The sequence below is a fragment of the Argopecten irradians genome, chromosome 3 (genome assembly GCF_041381155.1).
Source record: "Argopecten irradians isolate NY chromosome 3, Ai_NY, whole genome shotgun sequence".
In the NCBI taxonomy this organism is placed as follows: domain Eukaryota; kingdom Metazoa; phylum Mollusca; class Bivalvia; order Pectinida; family Pectinidae; genus Argopecten; species Argopecten irradians.
In genome coordinates, this window is record NC_091136.1 from 40,915,435 (window position 1) to 40,938,240 (window position 22,806).

Below are 22,806 nucleotides of genomic sequence, written 5' to 3' on the forward strand. Positions count from 1 at the left end.
AAAGTTTAAAAAAAAAAAAAAAAAAAATGTGGCCCACAATAAATACAAACCAAAACGATACAAAGAAATTCATGGAAACCTCTTGATTTCTAGTCAATATCATGTGACCCGATCGATATAGGCTACGAAATGCTTCGCTAATTGTTGTGACCCAATCAACTTCGCACGGGAAAAACAGAAACATACATGTTAGCGGCTGTAGAAAATGTGTAGGCTTATACACAGGGACCTGGCACGAATATCTAACCAACAGTATATATATGTATTATAGTTTCAATTATTTCTCTTTAAGTTAAGATAGCGTTACTTATATGTAGAACCTGCTTATTAAAAAAAAACAAAAAAACCTAGGTTTAAAAAATATGTTTGTTTTTCTCTACCGTCGAGTTCATACCCATGATACTATAATACACACATATACTGATGGTTAGAAATTTGTCCCTGTGGACCTATGTATATACGAAATGCCTCGGTTATTGGTGGTTTTGCCATTCCCACTGTTTCAAGATGGCAGGTATGTTTACCAGACAATTTTTGACCATTCAATATCATAGGTTTATCTGCACATTTTAATGATATAATACACGCCTTTCATCTTTATTCTAGGTCATTGGTACAATGTTCGTTCATTGTATATGATTGTGATTACAAAACAAGAGGCCCAGAGGGCCTGTATTGCTCACCTGGTTTGTAATTACCTGAAGGAAAATTGAATATTTACGTCTACTTCCCCTATTGGGCACCACCCTTTCTGCCCCCGAAGGGTCAGAGCCAATATCTATACAAAGTCTATTCCTCTTCCCTTAAGGATGTTTCTGGCCAAATTTGGTTTCAATCCATGCAGAACTCTAGAACTAGTGGCAATTTATAGGATTTACCTCTATTTCCCCTATTGCACCCCACCCCTCCTGCCCCCTGGGGGTCAGAGCCAAAATTTATACAAACTCTGTTCCCCTTCCCAATAGGATGTTTCTGGCCAAATTTGGTTTCAATCCATTCAGAACTCTAGGACTAGTAGCGATTTATAGGATTTACCTCTATTTCCCCTATTGGGCCCCGCCCCTCCTGCTCCTGGGGGTCAGAGCCAAAATTTATACAAACTCTGTTCCCCTTCCCAAAAGGATGTTTCTTGCCAAATTTGGTTTCAATCCATTCAGAACTCTAGGACTAGTAGCGATTTATAGGATTTACCTCTATTATCCCTATTGGGCCCCGCCCCTCCTGCCCCCTGGGGGTCAGAGCCAAAATGTATACAAATTCTGTTTCCCCTTCCCCAAAGGATGTTTCTGGCAAAATTTGGTTAGAATCCATGCAGAACTCTAGGACTAGTAGCAATTTAAAGGAAATGTTGACGGATGAACGGACGGACGGACGGACGACGCGCCATGACATAAGCTCACCAGCCCTTCGGGCCAGGTGAGCTAAAAAAGAAGAAAACTTACCTATATTGGGCCTTTAATAGTTTTTAACACATCAAATATATATTCATATTCTTTATTTTAATACAACATTTTAAGCATGATGCTACTTAACAGTAAATACTGTTGATATAAAAATACCAGGGTTTCACTATTAAACATCAGAAATCATTAAACAAGTATTTTGTTTTATACGGATTTCTTTCTTTTTAACCAAACCTCTGCCTATGAATTTTCTAAAAGTTACTTATTTACAGGTATGACAATTAATATTGCATAAGTTTAATCAAAATAAGAATTCAGTTTCTTAAATGCTGATTAGCTTTTTTTGAGCCAAGTCCTGCTTGTGTTCACTGGTTAGGGACCAACATTTATAAAGTATAACTTCCTGGTCAGGGACTAACATTTATATACCGATAGTATAACTTTCTGGTTAGGGACTAACATTTATATAGTATAACTTTCTGGTTAGGGACTAACATTCATATAGTATAACTTTCTGGTTAGGGACTAACATTTATATAGTATAACTTTCTGGTTAGGGACTAACATTTATATAGTATAACTTTCTGGTTAGGGACTAACATTTAGATAGTATACCTTTCTGGTTAGGGACTAACATTTATATAATATAACTTCCTGGTTAGGGACTAACATTTATATAATATAACTTTCTGGTTAGGGACTAACATTTATATAATATAACTTTCTGGTTAGGGACTAACATTTATATAGTATAACTTTCTGGTTAGGGACTAACATTTATATAGTATAACTTTCTGGTCAGGGACTAACATTTATATAATATAACTTTCTGGTTAGGGACTAACATTCATATAGTATGACTTTCTGGTTAGGGACTAACATTTATATAGTATAACTTTCTGGATAGGGACTAACATCTTTATAGTTTAACTTTCTCGTTAGGGACTAACATTTATATAATATAACTTTCTGGTTAGGGACAAACATTTATATAATATAACTTTCTGGTTAGGGACTAACATTCATATAGTATAACTTTCTGGTTAGGGACAAACATTTATATAGAATAACTTTCTGGTTAGGGACTAACATTTATATAGAATAATTTTCTGGTTAGGGACTAACATTTATATAATATAACTTTCTCGTTAGGGACTAACATTTATATAATATAACTTTCTCGTTAGGGACTAACATTTAGATAGTATAACTTCCTGGTAAGGGACTAACATTTATAAAGTATAACTTTCTGGTTAGGGACTAACATTTATATAATATAACTTTCTGGTTAGGGACTAACATTTATATAGTATACCTTTCTGGTTAGGGACTAACATTTATATAATATAACTTTCTGGTTAGGGACTAACATTCATATAGTATAACTTTCTGGTTAGGGACTAACATTTATATAGTATAACTTTCTGGTTAGGGACTAACATCTTTATAGTTTAACTTTCTTGTTAGGGACTAACATTTATATAACTTTCTGGTTAGAGACTAACACTAAAGTTATATGTGCCGTAACTTGGCGAAAATTTTGACATTCTATTTTTTTCATCGTTAATCTATTAAAAACCATAAGGTTTGATGAATAAATCTGTAAAAATCATTCAAATGGCTTCAGATGACTTATAAACGTTAGTTATAACACAGAAATTTTGTACTGTAAAATTGTTGTTTTTTATGCCTTAAATATGTTTACATGGAAACATACCTGCAGAAATCACTTTACAATTACTAATAGCATTGTAAAAATGTGTAATGAAGTTGTAGACCATAATTTGGCTTCATGGTCTGACTGTATGTGCTCATTTCACTTCACACTATTGATGTAAATAAATTTTCAGCTCTTATATTTGTACATGTAAAATTAAAAACCTATATGCATTGAAAGCACTGTAAATTTTCAAAAAGTTGGTAATTTTTGGTGCTGAATAACATATTAAAAGCTCATCTTGATTCGTGAGTATGAAAAATACGGCACATATAACTTTAAGATAGTATAACTTTCTAGTTAGGGACTAACATTTATATAATATAACTTTCTGGTTAGGGACTAACATTTATATAATATAACTTTCTGGTTAGGGACTAACATTTATATAACATAACTTTCTGGTTAGGGACTAACATTTATATAATATAACTTTCTGGTTAGGGACTAACATTTATATAGTATAACTTTCTGGTTAGGGACTAACATTTATATAACATAACTTTCTGGTTAGGGACTAACATTTATATAATACAACTTTCTGGCTAGGGACTAACATTTGTATGGTATAACTTTCACTTCTATATAATGACCACCTGCTCAATAAGACCCCTGTAAAATGTAAAACCTACCTCCTGTTGTAATTGTACCCTGTCTACAAGTATGGCTCGTACATGGCGCTTTTTTGTCCTCATCTAAATCAAATTGACAGAAAAATAAATGCAAGCACTAGTACAAGCATTGTACAAGTCATTAAAACTTAAATTTTTAATCATAAATTACAACAAAGAGAACGCATTAAATAAAAGTAACAAAATTTGTGTAAAATAACTGAAGTTATATTATATGGTCATATTGCCATATCTAATTCTTAACCTTTACAATAGAAAATAGCCTCACACTCTGCCATTTCTCCTAAAAACCTATTTCAATGTCTCAATAAACAAAAGTTGTTTTGAGATACAACTTAAGTAAACTGAATATTACCTGATCTTCTAAGGCTTGTTTCACAGAGTGGAAACTCTTCCACCTTTTATCAAAATCATTTTTCTGGGTTCCATTGAAGAACATCACAGTTTCATATATCTGAAAGAAAATAATACATTTAGTATATATATTCATCTGGTCATGACATCAAATGATCAGCTTATATATATATATATACCATATATATGAACTTAACCTTAACAAGTAATGCTAAAACATGATCATGATCTCCACATAAACACGTGGACTATTTAGCCACAGCTTTTTATACTTTTCTATTGCTTTTTATCAAATTATAAATGCCCGTTAGACATCAATTTCCCGCCTTCATATGGAAAATGAATGAGACATGATGGGACACGGTGCGACAGGATACGGTCCGATGGAACTAGATAGGATGCATGGACATGAGTAACACTACATGCCCCAACCCTTTATCATTATGACAAGGGCATAAAGATGATTTAAAGACAATTAGCATACATGACAGCTGAGTTCAAGAAACATTAATCCAGTACTTGAAAGTGATAAGAAACTCCCTGATGTTAAGTGACCATGTCTATTTAGAAACCAGTTACATGCTGTATGTGGAAACCTAAATATAAGTTACTGTGAATGTACAAACCTGTACTAGTTTGAACAGGCCCTTGGTGTCATCTTCACATGTGGCAAGCATATGAGCTGTAGAAAACAAAGAAAAGGCAATATAACACAAGGATACATACATAGTCACAGTTTCTAACTACACCTTGAATTCCTTCATGTAAAATTCCACATAGAAAAGCATTCCTTAACTTAAGATGTTTTCCTTAACATCTCTAATGCTTTCCTATGGGGAATTTTAAGTTAAGGAATCCCTATATGCTAAAGAATTTTGAAACTGGACCCTTTTACAGAGGATTCCGGTTATTTGAATAAGGCATTTTCCAGAAGAAAATATTCGAATAACCGGAGTATTCGAATAGGCGGAGATGGCGTTTTGCACCTCCCTTTGACCCCCCACATGTGAACAGGCAATATCATTTCCTTCTTTTGATTAAAACATAAATTATTAACACTTAAGCCAACAACAAGTAATTATTTTCGAAGTTATAAATCGATTTTAATTGTTTAGTGACAAAACGATGTTCCAATGTTAGATTCTTGCTTACGTTAGATTGACATGTGAATCTGTTTGAAAAAAAGGCTGACAATCGATACCAAATGCAATAACTAAACATGATTGTGTTTGAAAATATTTACATATTAATTCTGAACCTAAATAAAGAAGAAATTTAAGTACATTTGCCCTGGCAAACTGATCATACGATTGTGATTTAACTTCATTAGACCGATCAACTAGCAGTGTTGTTTTGACACGTGTATGAATTCAAAAATGGCGGCTGGTGATGAAGCCATGCGTTAACTGGGCATAAATATGTTTTGAGAATTCTTCCGGTATTGTTGATCGATGCAGAAAACTAGCTTGACAATATTTCATAAAATAATGCATATTCAAGCTGCTATGAAACAACGTAACAAGTATTTTTTTGTATCCATATTACATACGAAACTTGCGGTAGTCATTGCACGCCGACTTTGCATGCTTCAATATCTCGTTCAACGAGACGCTTGATATGCACATGTCTGGTGTAGTCAAAAGAGTCTGGTTGAACGAGACTACCCCTGAATGACGGTTGATGTAAGGAAGCATGGTTTCTCCAACTGATCGCGAACTAAGGTATGTTACGTTAATAAATAAACATATTCGAAAGTGCAAATGCTTTCATGAGATGTTTGAGTCTGATGATGATACTAAAGTAATAATCTAACGCTGCTGATGCAAATGGTATCAGCGTCAAATACCTTTGCAGATTCATGCATAAAATAACAGGCCATACAATAGCGTTCATCTGTCACCATACTTATTTCTAGTAAAAACCAAGTATCTTGAAACATATATCGGTGAATTTCTCTGAAAATACATTGCAGAATAGAAAAATATTTGATTCTATTTTCAGAATTTCCAAGATGTTTTATTCGAATAACCGAAGGTCATGTAAAAAGTTTATTCAAATACACGGAGTTGAAAAACAAAGATAAAAAAGGAAAAAATCGGGACCGCAGAATTTTATACAAATAACCGAAATATTCGAATAACCTTTATTTGATTAAGTGGAGTCCTCTGTATATCAGAACGGACTTATCAATCAGACAAAAAAAATCAGAACTAATCCATCAAATTATCACTAAATTAATCATAAGTCATGGATTAAGTCCACTGAATTCAGACTAGAAAACTGCTCACTACTCTATCTCCCTATTAACCACAAGGTTACTCATTCACTTACACAATAGAGGGCGCACTGCATCCACAACTACCTCACGAACATTTTGGCCATCAAGTGTTATACCTGTGAAGTAAAAATTTAGTCTCATTAAACTCTTTCTGCATCAAAAACCAACAAAATAAATATTTTATATAGTTAACTACTGGTAGAATACAAAGACCAAAGAGTAGTTGTTGTTCTGTAAGTATCATTTGGATATTAATTGTAACAATACAATTTTACTAAATATTGAGAAAAATATTTTACACTAATTAAAACTTTAAAAATTTCCAAACAAATGGATCCTCCAGAACAACCTAGTACAACTGTGGACTTTTCTGATTACAATAGCAGTGCCAGTTAGTAAAAACAGGACGACACCCACTATATTGTATACTTACAGGAATGTTGGCCAGTAGACTGACAGTGCTGCCGCCGCAATGGGACACAACTCTCTACTCTATAAAATATGTTATCACAATAGTATATACATTTCAATTTCACAAATGTATCATATAAACATATATTGCTACAAAATGTCATTAAATCACACCTTACTAGATATTAACTACAAATATTATCTTATTTAACATTTAACAATACATTTCAACATCTTTGACATAAAAAATCTTTCAACTGTGGATCTAACTTCTTCCTATCTACTTAACAGACAATTTGTTTTTCCTCATTTAAATGTGTTTCTTACATATTTACGACAGCATCTTGCCACATGGGTAGAACACAGCCAGCTCCAAGTAAACATTCCAGTATGGCATTGAGGCGTCGTAATAACTCCTCTCTACAAATAGAAAAGGACACTGGACATGATATCATATATAAGTGGATATAATATGACAAAATCATTAGACTTATCAAATCAATAAGCCAGAAAAAGCCTTTTATATCATTTGATATATGTGACATTTGTTATTCACAATCATGAAAATAGCTCTCACATGTCTGACCTATATATGGACATCACACATCTACCCATCTGTAGATATATTTATTGTATATTTAGAACTGTCGCCAGAGTGGAGGACTTATACCCCCCACTGCACAAATTTAGCAATAACTTCATTAATAGGGGACATTGCAGAAACCTATATAGTTTACTCAACTCCCCTTTATGTCAGGGTTCTGTGTATCAAATTTTATCAAATTCTGTCCAGTAGTTCAGGAGGAGTTCGCTGGACAAAGTTGTGTCTGCAGAAAGAGAAACAGAAAACCCCATTCCAGTATACCCAACCCTCCTTTAACTTTGTTGCGGGGGGTATAATAACATTAAAGTATCTAATTGATTTTGTACTTTGTTTCACAATTAAAAAAGTCTGTAAGTCATTAACAGCCATGAGTTCATATGAAATCAGAATAGGATGATGTGAATTGGATATGGATGCGAGCGACATTCTTACACTTGTACAATTATGTGAGATGGTATGTACCTATTCATTTGATTGTCTGATGACACGGTCTTGATTGTCTCCAGCTCTGGTTTGAGAATGACCTGTAGTATCTCTGAGGCAAACTCCATTTCCTCTTCATTAGGGACATGCCACTTCATCTGTAAGTCATGGAGGTTTCCCGGCATGGCCCACTCCTACACATATATAATATAAATAACATTATGTTTATAGCACATGCACATAACACATGTATAAACGTATGTAATGTGATCCTGGTGAATATTATTATAAGACTAGTAAGTCAGAGGTTCCCTAGCAGAGGCAGTGAGAAGGATGGTGTTTATAGATCATGATTATGGGTATAATACTTAACACAACACATGAAACACATATACAATAATGCATAAATTGGATACATTTAATTATGCAGGGCAAATGTTGTCTAGAGGAAGCCCTCATTATTTTGCAAAAACCATATGATAAAGATTAACAACCAATCCTGAGCTTCTTGAGATTAAAACTAACTACTACATGTGTATTGACACATACAAATGTTTATAATTTTGCAGAAATAATTACTAAAGATCATATATGTAAACATACAAAGGAAATGAGGACTCATTGAAAGTAAACACAATTATGTCAGGTACAAGAAAAGTAGAACCCATGTGAAACTTGTTGAAGAAAGATTATAAAAAGCTTTTCAAGAAGCCTTTAAACAAATGTCTTCAAATTCCTCTCTACATAACTGTGATTGTTTTCTAATACATACATTAATAGCGAGCCATTCAGAGAAAGGTTTGTCCATGGAGCCTGCCACACTTTTGTAATCGAGTGGATAGATAAGGGTGAGAGCCCTCAGTAGATAGCGTAGTAACTGGCCAGCTAACTCGTAGCCCTGGATACACTTCAGGTGTAGGGTCATCTGGATGATCTCTAGTAACTCTGCCTTGTAGGGTAACAGGGCTGCACCGTCACAACGCACAAGCTGGAGAAATACATGAATTTTATCTATAAACTGTCACAGCATACCAAGTGGGAAAACACACTCTGAACACAATTTAAGACCGTGACCTTTTGAGTCTAGAGAACTACTTGTAAACATTTGACATCTTATTGTACATACTGTCTAGTCACAGGTGTTCGTTTCTAATATAAATATAAGTATAATACTGGGTCAAGGTCAATAACTCGGCCAGCCATATAACACTACCCAATTTCAGAAAAAGTATGATTATTAACCGACCGCATATTCATGATTAATTCCTACGAAGCTGAAATGTTGACATGCAGTGATTTTTGAGCTACCCATTAGAGCCCTGGCGTGTTTATAGGAGGGCACCACATTGTCCGACCAGTTGGAATCTGGCTGTTTTCCGATGTTTCTGGATACCTAGTGACATTAATACGGCATGATATATATTGTATCATATACCAAATTAAAGATAAATTATCTGGCTGTCGAATGAGAGTATTCCTATTGTCATATTCTATACGGTTGGTTAATAATCATACTTTTTCTGAAATTGGGTAGTGTTATATGGCCGGCCGAATTATAGACCTTGTCCCAGTATTATACTTATAATTATATTAGAAACGAACACTTGTGGTCTAGTCAAGGAAATGGTTGTGTTACCAAAATCTTGCAAACAGGAAAAAAAAGTCTAAAAATATTAAATATTTGCAAAAAAAAAAATTGAACCCTACCTGGGGTAGCATGATTAGATTCCAAAGAAAGCTATCATCCAACTGCTCCTCATTTTTGAGATCCTCATCTTAAAAACAAAAATTGATAGTAATTATCTGTCTCATCCATAATGGTTTTGGCATTAATCTATTCTTATTATCCTAGACACGAGATGGATTGCCAGAATTCCGTAGAAGTAAGTTTAAAAGTTGTCGTGATTTGTTGTCTCTGAATCTGCCAGCAATGGTCAAATTCTGTAGCACATAATTATATAATAACAATTTTTGTTTTGAATCATCGACAGATTCATTAAGTGAATATTTGTCTTCTTGACTATGATACATTTGTAGGATGGAGCAAAATTCATACTCAACCCACCTAATTGAAATGTATTTTTTTCCCCTCAAACTTATCTTTGCAAATATTACCACAGTTATGAAGCTGTTATACACAGCTAGTTGTGTAGAGAAAAATATCATTACTCACGATTTTCCAGCAGATTCTTTATATTTGAGCACAAATGTGAAAGGAACTTCTTCAGTGTCAGCTCCGGGTTTACCTAGATAATAAGATCAATACTTAGATCACAATTAGCAAGATCAATACTTAGATCACAATTAGCAAGATCAATACTTAGATCACAATTAGTAAGATCAATACTAAGATCACAATTAGTAAGATCAATACTTAGATCACAATTACCTTCACAAAATTTTTTTTAAACAATACTTTATTACAAGATATACATTTATGATACAACACTCCTGTAAACATTTGTTTTTACCCTGAACATTTCCTCCACATCTTATAATTGTACAAATACCCTTGCTGTTAATAGGATGTTAAATCTAACAAACTAATCCTGTAACCCCAAAAACTCTACACTGCTGAAATCTCATCTTTCATCTCTCTCAAGTATCTTTTATATCCTTGAACATAGCTGCACCTTTTCCAATATCTACATAATCTATTATGATGAATTAGGTTGATTACTAAGTAGATGAAGAACACTGTGTTTTCCCATTCTTGAATGGATAGAATAATGCCTATGTAGGTTACCTTGGCTACAGCTCGACATAGATTGCCAGCGAATCTGCCTCCAACCCGACTCTCATACACACTGCCTGTCACAAATCGATGGATTCTGTCCAAGGCAGACTGCAACAAACATTATCCATACAAATTGTAGCATATTAATATGATCAAGAATACAAAACCATCATTACTGGTCCATATGATATTCAGATATACTAAGTATCAGCACAGTATTCAGTTATACTTGATCAAATACACTCCAACTAATATATTAAGATTGCCATGGGGACAAAGAAACAATCATATGATAAAGTGATCTTTAAAAACAGGTCAAGTTGAGTTTATATTGAGGATTTGGGAAATCTTCCTTATGAAGCAAGATGTCTCTATACAGAGGTTGTCCCTGTACATCGCAGAATTAAATTCATAAATATATTTCTGATATATATAAATTGATCAATATTCTACTGCTTTATGTACTTGTGCACTCTGTCTAGCTATAGACTAGTGATATCCAGGTACTTTACAAGTAAAGCTAACCTTGAATATTGGAGTAGAACACTGCTGTAGAACAGACACAGCCGTTGAGGCGAGGCCCACCTCCAGCATGCTTTGTTCTAGATTAAGACGAGTTACATCACTGTGGACATGCTCCTGGGCACTGTTTTCTATCAGTGTGAATACCCTTTAGAAAAAAATATTGACAGTAACAAGTTGAACACTTTTACCAATCTCTGGTAGCTTAAAAATATCTTTTAAACTTAAATCAAAAATTCACTTCAGGTGACTAAATATCTATGAATATAAGGCTATCTCAAATACTGTATTTTGATCCAAAGTATGGAAAAATTGAGAGAAAATAATTTAAATCAAGTACAGTATTTGAAGTAATACACATGAAATGCTGAAAAAATTGCTCTTTCTTTCAACAATGTTTTCTTTAGAGATATGTCTGATTTTACATTTTCTTCCTTTTTTACTTACCTATCAAAAAATTGGATGACAAAATCTTCAAACTGGGCAGTGGCTGAGCAAAGCTCTTTTTCTTCCTGGAAAAAACAATTCCATTTTATTTCTGACTACAAACCACAACAGAAAGCACACAGAAATATTGATGTAATACAATAACACAGAGCCTTTTACAATTCATAGGATACAGGGATTGAAACGTATTTTTGATTGCATTACAAGTGGTATGAATTTCTATGAACACAACTGGATATAGACACATTCAATGTAGCACATTAGCAAATTTTAATGCACACTTAAACTAAATAGTCCCTTTATCACCAGTTTGAAGTGCTTCTATTTGAACCTGATATAGGTCGGTCATAAAATCTTTATCAATGTTATTTCACTAGTTACCCATCTATATTATGAACTAATCCAATAATATTAGACGTCGCTATTGAGAAACTTCTGATGGGCAATACCGACATCTAATCTGGAAAGCCTATATGAGTCTTTGCAAGTTTCGCCCTCGACTAGGGCAATAATATTAAGATCTTGCAAAATTTGTCATAATTAATATGAAACACATATATTTTAAAAACTTTTCTGTGTTATTTTAATAATATTATTGTCACAAAAATAAGTTTAAAAAAAAATAAAATCCGTCTTTGTAAGTTCTTTGGATGGATTGAATATATTGGTCAAAAATTTATTTCATGGCATGGGAGATAACTCATATAGATAATCAGAAACACAATTTGAAGCTTTCTGGTTCTTGTAAAATAATTTCTAAAATAAAATTTACTGCAGACAGATAGTAGTATTATTTTTGTACAGTATAAACGTAAAAATACACTGAGACCTCATGTTAGTGAACAATTCTATCAACATCAGTTAAGGTCAAATCTCAAAGCTACCATATGCAACTTTGTTTAACTTAGCAGTGGATTCAGTCTTACACTGAAAAGATAACTTTAAAATACAAAAGGATCAGTTACTGAAAGTATCAGCCTAAACCTACCTCTGTGAGATCTTCCTTGACAAACACAGCTTCAGAGCAGTCAACAATTGGTACTAGTGTCACAAATGTGGAAATCATTTGAAATGTGATCTAAGAACAAACAAAACAGTGTACCAATAAGCATTGAAGTTTACATTAGGTGACATCACACTTCTTTATAATATTAAAAAATCAATTAAATCGTTTTAAGTATGCATATCTGTTTTCTGAAATAACTTGTTATTTAATTAGTTAGCAACTGCAAATCTAATACAGTGCAACTTCCCAAAACCGAACCTTGCCAAAACCGATCACCTCCAGAAACTGAACATGGATGTCATGTACGGAATGAATTCCTCTTTATTAATAGTATATTAAACTTCCCAAAACCGATCCCTCCCAATTCCGAATACCGGACCGATTTTGAGATCGGAATAGTCAAATGTAACTAAAATACACTTCTGAAAACCGGCCTTACCTGAGCGACACCGATAGATTGCATTGAGGTCTGATCAACCGACCGTGAAATACACACGTACCTGTCCATAGTTGTCGCATGCCATGTCCTGGGGCATGTATACAGATGTGAAGGCTATAGGTACACAGTAATTATACCTGAGATGGTGGTGTAATTATTTAATTGTGTCTATTGTTTAGATATTTAACGAAGGTCTACCATGTGCACGCGGTTTGTTTACTGTAGGAAAACAAGCAGAGCTAGTAATAAAGAGAAAGTTTCGCATTCAAATCACAAAGGTTTTTATTTATATACATGTAGTTGTCGGATAACGTAAATTATCTGTATGAAGAAGCCGAAGCCATGTATTGTTTTAGAAAATGACTATGTCATATAATGACCGGCATCGACCGATCATCATGTAATTAGACCATATAATTTGATGTTTGACGTAACCGGAAGCGATCAACCGTATGTAGGTTAGTGCAGACGAGAACATCCCCAAGAACATTCACGCAACTAACTAACTAAACTACGTTTATAAGCGGTAATAAAGTCAAGATTGTTGTAAATCATTCCTTTTAAACATATGATTCTCTCTCTTGTGATAACATTCACATTAACAATCAATATTGGTCGGTTTTAACGAACACTAGGCATACATGCGGTACACTAGTGTAAAAAACGACTTCCGATCGATTAAATCCGGATCGTAATGATCGGTATTCGGTTCACTTCTCCAAACCGAACCCTCTCTAAACCGACCAAAATTATTTGCACCGACCATGATCGGTTTCGGGAGGTTCCACTGTACTTATTATTCAACTTGATTATTTTATCAATTCAGTAAAGCTTTATTTATACTTAAAAATTCTGACAAAATAAAGACATCACTTAACTGATCAAGAACATAATTTTATTTATTCAAGTGGTATCAATTTATGGATACCTCTGTCTACATGGTTATTTTTATAATTTTAAAGGTTTGCCATGGTCTGGCAGTCTCCAACTCCAGCAAATACTTCATTAATGACTCAAATTATCAACTTACTAGACATTTTTTGAAGTCATTGGGGTCGATTCCGGGAAGGGAGAGGTTAAGAAGTGGTAGGAGGTGTGAGCGACCCTCTGGGTACCATTTCCGATTGTGTAACATAGGCCGCGCCACAGCTACTATACAGGTCATACAGGCAATGAGGCGATGTGGCTCGATCAGGTTCTCCATAGCGGGATACATCCTGTAACACATACAATCACGTCACATACTGCATAGCTCGTTATTTTTGTAGGTCAAATTTTTCTCAATTTTGATTTAAAATGAGAAAATATTTAAATCTGCCTATAAAGGTTACAATGTATAAATGATTAAGATCACTTGTCATTTCAAAGATCTAATTTCCTTTACCACAACAATATCTTGCCAAGTTGCAAAAATATCTTCCCCGCAATTGACTATACCGCAATTAACATAAAGCACTGATGGCTTCCATTACATCATCTTATTGCAAAACCTAACCTTTCTTCAAGACATTTTAATAAAGGTTTGACCTCATCAAAATACTGATTCATTTTCTGTAAGGGTGTGGCTTTAAGATTTCAAATTCCTTTACATGATATTTGTTTAATGGGTGATCACAGTATTAAATTCAGTTTTCGCTCTTTTATAATTTTTTTTTAGTATTTTCCTATCTAAAATGTCTATCCTAATTTTTGTTTCAGATTAATCTTTGAGTTCTTTTTCTTTTAATCAGTGTATAAGGTTTTACAACAGTTAAGTAAGAACATCATAATACAACATTGCATGTTATTACCATGCTAGTTGATAGTATGTACACACAAACTTCCATGTAGTCTAGAACTTCCTTCTAATGTATGTAGGTATGTATACAGTAAAGAGGCATATTACAACAAAATTCATAGTATTAAATCATTCTCTGACAGCTGAAAAATTTAAAGGGCCATCTCAACAATTAACAAACCTGAACTGGTATTCTACAAAATGATTTTGAGATTATTTATAATGCCATCAGTTCTAATTCACTCCAGAAAAAGCACTTACTTCTCAAGCAGAGTTGGAATAATTATCTCTGGTCGCATGTTGGACAAATGACGAAGGGCTATTGCCGAATCATGGCTGCCGTATTTGCTGAACATGGAGACAAAGACAACAGGTTTCATACTCTCCACAAATCTGGTGATGTCTTCCTCTGATAGCTTGTGGGAGTCAGGCACCTGATTTTCCCAGGTTGGCTTCTGGTATCGCTCCCTGTCAAATTGTATTGAAAACTTCATATTTTTGCTCAGTGCAGCTATTTAAATTCAAACAATATTTCTGGGCTTATCATAATCAATCTACCACAAAAGAACATTCAATTATGAAGGTATGGTATTTCATCTCTATAAATCTACAAATATATTACATGGTATTACATTTTCTGTAAAGAGGCATTCTATCATTATGTTGAAAGACCATTACAAGACTTTGTCCAGTCCCCTGAATATACCATCATCTCCCCCACTCACACATTCCTTTCCCACAATTTATACCCCCCTCCCTCACCCAATTGTCCCCTCACATTCCACCGAACCCCCACTCCTTCCTAACCCACTATGCCCCCCCCCCCTCCCTCACCCAACTGTCCCTTGCAATTATCAAACTTCTCCCACCCACCTGTGAATCCTTTTCACAAAGAGTCGAGGAAATGTCATCAATAATCCACTAAGTTTTACCTAGGAAAATAAAATACACAAACATGAAAATTCAGTGTTGTAAATGAAAACATAATCTCCCCTTCAATACATTGAAGGATCACATTATATCATATTGTGTAATCTTGTTTGTTTGAAGCCATCAAATTATCTGATTACAGTTTATTGTTTGCATATCATCTGCAAGCATTGTCATATCTTACATAAAGCAAAAAGTTCAAATAAACAATACCTGGAATTATACAATGATTCATAACGATCACCAATTTTATAGTATCCTTAAACTAGATGTATAAATATTGAATTTAAAACATGATTTGTGATTTTTTATTTATTTATTTGATTGAGAAAAAAAATCTGAATTGCTTCAATCTTGAAATAACAGCCACACAGATTTGTGGCCACAGTAACTACTTACATTCCATTTCCCTAGATTGGAGGGATGGTAAAATGTCTGTAAGGTTTTGAAGATCTTGTCCAGATAATCCTGTACATCAGATTTACCTCCCTGTAAAATTGAACAAAAAAAAAGTCAATTGTAATTGACCTAATATGAAAAAAAAGTCAATTGTAATTGACCTAATATGAAACCTTAGTCCATCTTTTCTATGGTATTCTTGATTATTTCGCTCTCTAAACATTTACTGGGTAAAATATAATATAACACAGTAATGTTGATAGCATGGAGGTTTTTGCTCTATCATTAAAAAGACACTAACCCTAACATCTATACTTACCAGCATAGCGATTATCCACTGGACAGAGGAAAACACATCGTAGGTATTGTTAGAACGGCCAACTTTCTGTAGACGAGTACCAACGGGTAAATTGAAACTTCGCAGAAAACGATTGAAAAGCTGAAATAAAAGATCAAAAGATATTGAAACAATACCCTGTTTTGTGAAATCTCATTACAATTAATAATGTTTTTGTAAAAATCATGATCATCATCCTTTCCCACTTGAACAGTTTGTATATAAAATATTCTTCTACAGATGAAAAGAACAAAAACACATTATAAATGTTCATGTAATAAAACTTACATTCACACCCAATGCTCATCCATACACAGTGTTGATTACCAGATATTGATAAAGTAAACAACAAAATAACTTTTTTCTTTCCTTAAAAGAGTTACATACTTTTGTTCATTTATTAACTACTAAAATAATTGTTTTCCATTTAAATTACATACCTGGCTAGAATAAGGACTCCAATCAATGTACCCAATGTTGTCATTAGCAAGACGGGAAAACAGGTTCACTAGACCCTACAGATGGAAAAAAACAAAATGTAAATAAACAATTATATATCATAAGATGATTTCAATACTTGTAAATAAAGATGTTGATTCTTCAAAAGCAAAAAAAAAATACTTACAAATTAATTAAATCATTTGAGGCCTCAAAAAAATAATTACAGATTGAAAATGCAAAAGACTCAATATTTTGAAAAGGAAAGAGTTTAATGATATACTCACAGATTCCCATTTAGGATTGTTTTGAAATGAAAGCCATATATCCATAAACTCTTTGAACCAAAGTCTAAAAATGAAAATAAATTGTTAATTCAACACATTTGTTAGGCAAGGCAAAGGAAAGAAGGGTAACATGATCTCTATATAAAACCAGTCTAATCCGTCCTCTTTATGAGACTATGTAATAAGACCTCTATTAAAGGTAGATTTCGCCCAATGAAATATAAAGACTACGAAATTGAAATTTATCCTGTACATAGATACAATCTTCAGATCATTTTCAATGCATACAGCGAACAATATGGGTGGTCAGTTGCCTAGCTTGACCAGGAAAATACTCCTCTAAAAATAGAGCAAAGTCAAGTTTTTCATAGAACATGACGTATTTTTTTCCAAAACGAGGCCGCAGCAACAAACGGAAGCGTGCAACAAAAAGTCAGATGGCAGTGACAGTTTGCCACGGCATGTTTAGTTAAAAAAAACCCAATAACAAATCGAAGTACGATGGACTGTTTATACATATCATATATGCTAAAACACTTCACATGTTACTTACATACGCTTGCTAGCTTTGTACACCAAACATACATGTAGTTAGTCTGCGGCTGTATGTGCACAGGCATATGTGTTAAAATTTAACTCACCACGTGCAACGCGGTTACACGAGTCCCAATAGATCCAGGCAAGTTTTGCTTGAGATTTGGCTTCTGTTTCTTCTATCGCTACATGCCATCTCTGAATTTAAATCCCTATAAATATCCTAGGGTGCTACCGATTCCATTATAATTTCCTCCACTTTGTTGCCGATTCAGATATATTTTTTTTTTATCTCACACACTTTCGTTCAGCCATTCTGTTTACTTTTAGTGCGTAACAATGCGCATGCGCGAAACTTCGACTACACAATCCATCGCAGCTACATTTGCATACTATTTTGTCTGACGGACACCGTAATATATCAAGGATTTCCTTCAAATTTGTATTCAAGACAAATTTGTTCAATCTCAAACGTATAAAGAAATTAAATTGAGGTATTTTTGATATGTTTTTTCACCTTTTCTTCCGTTTATCGGATTTTACGAAAAAATATTTATTTGGTTGGCGAAACCTACCTTTAAACCTGTGTAATTTTACATTTCTATAAACCAAATGAAATTCAATGAAACCAGTGTAATCTATTTTCTCTATATTATATGTTTATTCTGTTCTGTTTTTAAGATGTAAGTAATCTAACCTATCTATACTACTTGGAATAATGTTTGTTGCCCAAGTACGTAAAACTTAAAAAATTAAAACCTATCTATAAAACTTGTGTAATCTTGTCATCCCCACACACCTTTGCAATCTATTCTCTCCATGATAATTTGCCCTAAAGTAAAGACTGTGATATGACAGACTTGTTGTGATGACCAGAAGATACCTACTTCCAGCCGTGTTCCTGTTGATGGGGTGGGAGGTTGGTGGGGAGGAAGTACTCAAAGTAATGGATGGCCTTAATGTTGGTGACATCAAATGGACACATGAGTGGTCGCCATTCTTCTAACATTTCCTTAGTAGCCTCCAAAGGGAAATAACTACAATGTAGAAAAGCACATGTTTTCACACACTCACAGAATAAGTAAAGATTGAATAAAATAAAGTTTTATACCTGGTAGTGATTTATGAAAAAAAATGAAGTTAAAACCTTTTAAACAATGTACATGAAGGATTTTAAATATGCTCAATCAAACAGATACTTGATCACCTCAGCTCTTTTTACAAGTGTACACATGATATTCTACAGATTACATTTTTAGAGAAATTTTTTTAAACATATGCGTTATACAAATATAGGACAAACTCCTTACTGCCTGCAGTATTTGATTAGGTTCTTCAACACATTTTCTACATTGCTGAAAGAAAAAGAAAAGACAATTTAACAAGTTTATTTTCACATCTTTTGTCTAAAGATTTGCTTTTCTAGTGATACCAGAAATTAGAGAAATGTAGAAAATATATAAACCAAAAGGCAAGTTACAAGACCCTAGGTTGATACTCAGGACAAAACTGACCTTAATGCAGAAATTACAAAAGTGTTAATGGATAAACGGACAGTCAGACATAAGGTGTTACTGATGGATCAACATATAGAAGGACAAAGATTATTTACACAAAAGACCATTTACATCTTTGTTGAGAAAACAATTTTTTTTCTTCATGATTTATAAAAATAATAATGTCATTTTAACCCATTGAAGAATACTTACGGGGGAAACAACTGCAGACCATGCGGTTCATATGGAGAATATGCAACAGCTTCTACAAGCTGGTAAAGTGGTCGCCAAGGTAAACACAGATCTTCTCTGGACAGCAATTTCCTCTTCCTGAATAAGAAAAAGTGTAAATGTTTATTACATAACTGATAACTCTTTCATAATATAAATATGCTGCAGATGAAATTTTGTGTTGCAATTTTATGCATTGATGATGACAATATAATTGGTTCTTTTCCTTAGTTTCCTTATTTATTTTATTTAGAGTACAATTTTCTTTTTACAAAAGAGCATAAAAGTTGTAATTGAAAGAAGAGCAAGGTCCTTATATATCTTCATATACAAGAATCTTGTATTTTCTCTTTAAGATCCTTAGGTGTACTTTACAACACGAAGATACTTACTTTAAGAGATTGATCAACTGATTTGCAAACATCTGTATTAGAGAAAGTTCCAGGTCTGGTATGAGAATCAACTCGTACATGAGTTTGATTAATGCTATGTGATCTTCCTTTGAAAACTTCAGCCCATAGAGTCGGATATATCTGATGACGAAAGGGAATTTTGGTCAGAAAATTGACTGCATCAGTCTTTAATCTTAAAGTGTTATCTAAAATATCAACTATATATGATTCGTCATATCATCAGGGACACACAGTTGATTGCACTAATCACCCATGGGTCAGCTCAATAAACAAGAGGCCCAAGAGCCTTAACGGTCATCTGGCTACCTTAGCAATAATCATATAGGAAATTAATTAGATATAGTGTCATGGTAGCCATCTTCGGTTTAGGATCAACCAGAGATGTAACAATACTTTGTCGGGACCATGTCAGGATAATTTCATGCAAGTTTCAGCCAAATAGTACCGGTAAAACTTGAAAAGAAGTTCAAAATGTGTTTTCAAGATGGCAGCTATGACGGCCATCTTGTATTTCAGATTGACCCGAAATATAGCAACACTTTGTCGGGACCATGTCAGTATCATTTCATGCAAGTTTCAGCCAAATCGCACCGGTATAACTTGAGAAGAAGTTCATAATGTGTTTTCAAGATGGCGGCTGAGGTGGCCATCTTGGATTTCGGATCTATAATCTGGATGTAAAATAATTGATATTAATCATATTGCATGTACATCTTTTATAATTAAAAATAGAACTTTTGCCAGAACATTCTAGATGTATGCATGCTGTTAGTGATGTTGCATTAAAGCTTCTTTTTAAGTCATCAGTAAATCTTAAGTTATCTGCCTGATGTCATCAGACTAAAAATAGACTCAACCATATCAATTCTGCTTCATCATACACCAATATGGCTGTTACCACATATAAAGAGATTTAGTTCTAAAGACAAAAAGCGGCTCATAAAGATGCTATATAAAATGATATAATTGACTTAATTATCAATCCTGATGATATGTCTCATATTCTCTTTACAATAACATTTTATACAATGTTAGTTTCAGCATCATTCCATACTTTGTATATCTACTAGAAAATGTACATAGTATTAATTAACTGTCTAATTAAGCATTTCTGATGTCTAAAACAAGCTGCAGTTTTTTTACCAAAACATTACGACAAAACTTTACTGACTTGGTTGATAAATCAGTCAAAACTTTCCTTACTGACTTGGTTGATAAATCTGTCAAAACTTTCCATGGGGTTAATTTGCTAGTATACCACAAATATAAATTTAACATTCAATAGGCCTTTAGGTTACATCGAATGTGATAAAGGTTTACACGAAAAAGTTTCTCAAACTCGTAATCAAAATATCACATATAAAAAGATACCTCGTAAGCATCCCAACCCAATGATTGGCACCCGTTTTGACATCTCGTAAAGCGACAGCTTTTGCCAAATTGCTTTTGATTTCCACGAAGGATTCAATGGATTCTGCATCGATCTTGTCAGCATACGGCAGAAATTTGTTGTAAATTTTCTCCTGTTGAGGAGAGAACCCCAACACGTCCGCTCTGTCGTCCATCTGTCTAGTGTTCTAATACTGTGAGCATGACATTGCTAGCTACTTGGAGGCCATATTGCTTTATGTAGATTTTGTAACGAGGGATTTGATTGGCTATTTGATGCCGTACTACTAACTAATGAACAGATGATGGGAGGATAGTATGGACAAAGATGCGGAACTTACTCCTGCTTATACTGTTAGAGAATCAGAGAGAAGAGAAACAAATAAAATAACAACAACAAAAACAATACAGCACAACGAAAGCAAGAGTCGGGTTAATGTACATATATAATCTTACAGTAATCAAAGTTGATATAAATTAAACAATAGTAAAAAAAGAAGTACCCCCAGAGTTTTATTGTAGTTAAATAGTTACATGATTTAGTCATGACTAACAGTGCAGGTCATTTTTTTTAAAATTATTATTATAGGAAGTTTTACGTAAAAGAGATAATATATTTATAGTAAAAAAAGAAGTACCCCCAGAGTTTTATTGTAGTTAAATAGTTACATGATTTAGTCATGACTAACAGTGCAGGTCATTTTTTTTAAAATTATTATTATAGGAAGTTTTACGTAAAAGAGATAATATATTTATAGACTACTGTATGTTATGTTTATATTTTTTTCCCGAAAAACTAGCTTTTAATTTTTACTGAAAATGGGAATGTAAAACGAGATTGATAATTTTGCAATTTAAATCTAATTTAGACTTGTAATTTCGCTCCACTACAGTGCGACAAGGATGAAATCAGCAAGCATACTCAAATGCTAAATTTTGCTGTATGATATTGTATATTTTCAACTTTTGTAATGCATTGTCATGTATCTTCACTCAAGGACCGATTTCAGCCTGCTAGCTGTTGTGTATTGAAAAGAAATCAAATCATTTACACAAATCACATGTACACAAATGAGTAAATAAGTAGCTTAACCACAGACGGCAAAACAGCGAAATGAATCACAACTGATAAAATAGATTACACAGAAAATCTTGCACATGTTTCATGTTGTAATCTCATCTTAGGCCAGCGATATATATATATTCTTATGTTATTATTTTTTTTTAGAAATCTTTAAATTTTGCCCCGGAAAGGTAGTGGACCTTTAATGTTTAAAATGAGCATACAGATAAACTTTAAACATACAAAAGCTTTTATTTTTACAGAATTATTATTATATTTATTTATTTAATATTATTTGAATTGTTTAGTCTGTATTAATTATCTAAGTCATCATGTCTAATATGTTAATTGTGTTATAATGTTAGGAGACGGCTGTTTAAGTTGGAATAACTTGTGCCTGATCCTTTTGTGTTTTACAATAAAATATGTTTTAAGTAAAGTAAGTTTAAAATGTAAAATGAGTTCGATAATTTTGAAGAGATTCAAATATGTCATTAGTTTACATTTTAAATGTTAATCCCAGCCACGCTGCGAAACTT

The 22,806-nt window shown here is 33.4% G+C and overlaps 1 protein-coding gene across 1 annotated transcript in view; it reads right to left on the reverse strand.

Annotated features, from left to right (window-relative positions):
- The window catches only part of LOC138318608 (proteasome activator complex subunit 4-like), a 41,174-nt gene extending 19,740 nt beyond the window's left edge, over positions 1–21,434 (reverse strand). The window contains exons 1-26 of the mRNA XM_069261113.1: positions 21,187–21,434; positions 19,795–19,935; positions 19,385–19,501; positions 18,986–19,030; positions 18,563–18,712; positions 17,142–17,205; positions 16,857–16,931; positions 16,399–16,518; positions 16,080–16,169; positions 15,624–15,682; positions 15,012–15,218; positions 14,004–14,190; positions 12,517–12,606; positions 11,529–11,593; positions 11,085–11,229; positions 10,569–10,667; positions 9,996–10,068; positions 9,530–9,597; positions 8,595–8,810; positions 7,862–8,016; positions 7,123–7,215; positions 6,818–6,876; positions 6,438–6,500; positions 4,733–4,788; positions 4,108–4,206; positions 3,753–3,815 (exon numbers count right to left, since the gene is read on the reverse strand). Of these exons, the coding sequence (XP_069117214.1) occupies positions 3,753–3,815; positions 4,108–4,206; positions 4,733–4,788; positions 6,438–6,500; positions 6,818–6,876; positions 7,123–7,215; positions 7,862–8,016; positions 8,595–8,810; positions 9,530–9,597; positions 9,996–10,068; positions 10,569–10,667; positions 11,085–11,229; positions 11,529–11,593; positions 12,517–12,606; positions 14,004–14,190; positions 15,012–15,218; positions 15,624–15,682; positions 16,080–16,169; positions 16,399–16,518; positions 16,857–16,931; positions 17,142–17,205; positions 18,563–18,712; positions 18,986–19,030; positions 19,385–19,501; positions 19,795–19,935; positions 21,187–21,380 (2,793 nt within the window). The 5' untranslated portion in view covers positions 21,381–21,434. The remainder of the gene's footprint in view (positions 1–3,752; positions 3,816–4,107; positions 4,207–4,732; positions 4,789–6,437; positions 6,501–6,817; positions 6,877–7,122; positions 7,216–7,861; positions 8,017–8,594; positions 8,811–9,529; positions 9,598–9,995; positions 10,069–10,568; positions 10,668–11,084; positions 11,230–11,528; positions 11,594–12,516; positions 12,607–14,003; positions 14,191–15,011; positions 15,219–15,623; positions 15,683–16,079; positions 16,170–16,398; positions 16,519–16,856; positions 16,932–17,141; positions 17,206–18,562; positions 18,713–18,985; positions 19,031–19,384; positions 19,502–19,794; positions 19,936–21,186) is intronic.
- Positions 21,435–22,806: the final 1,372 nt, after the last annotated feature.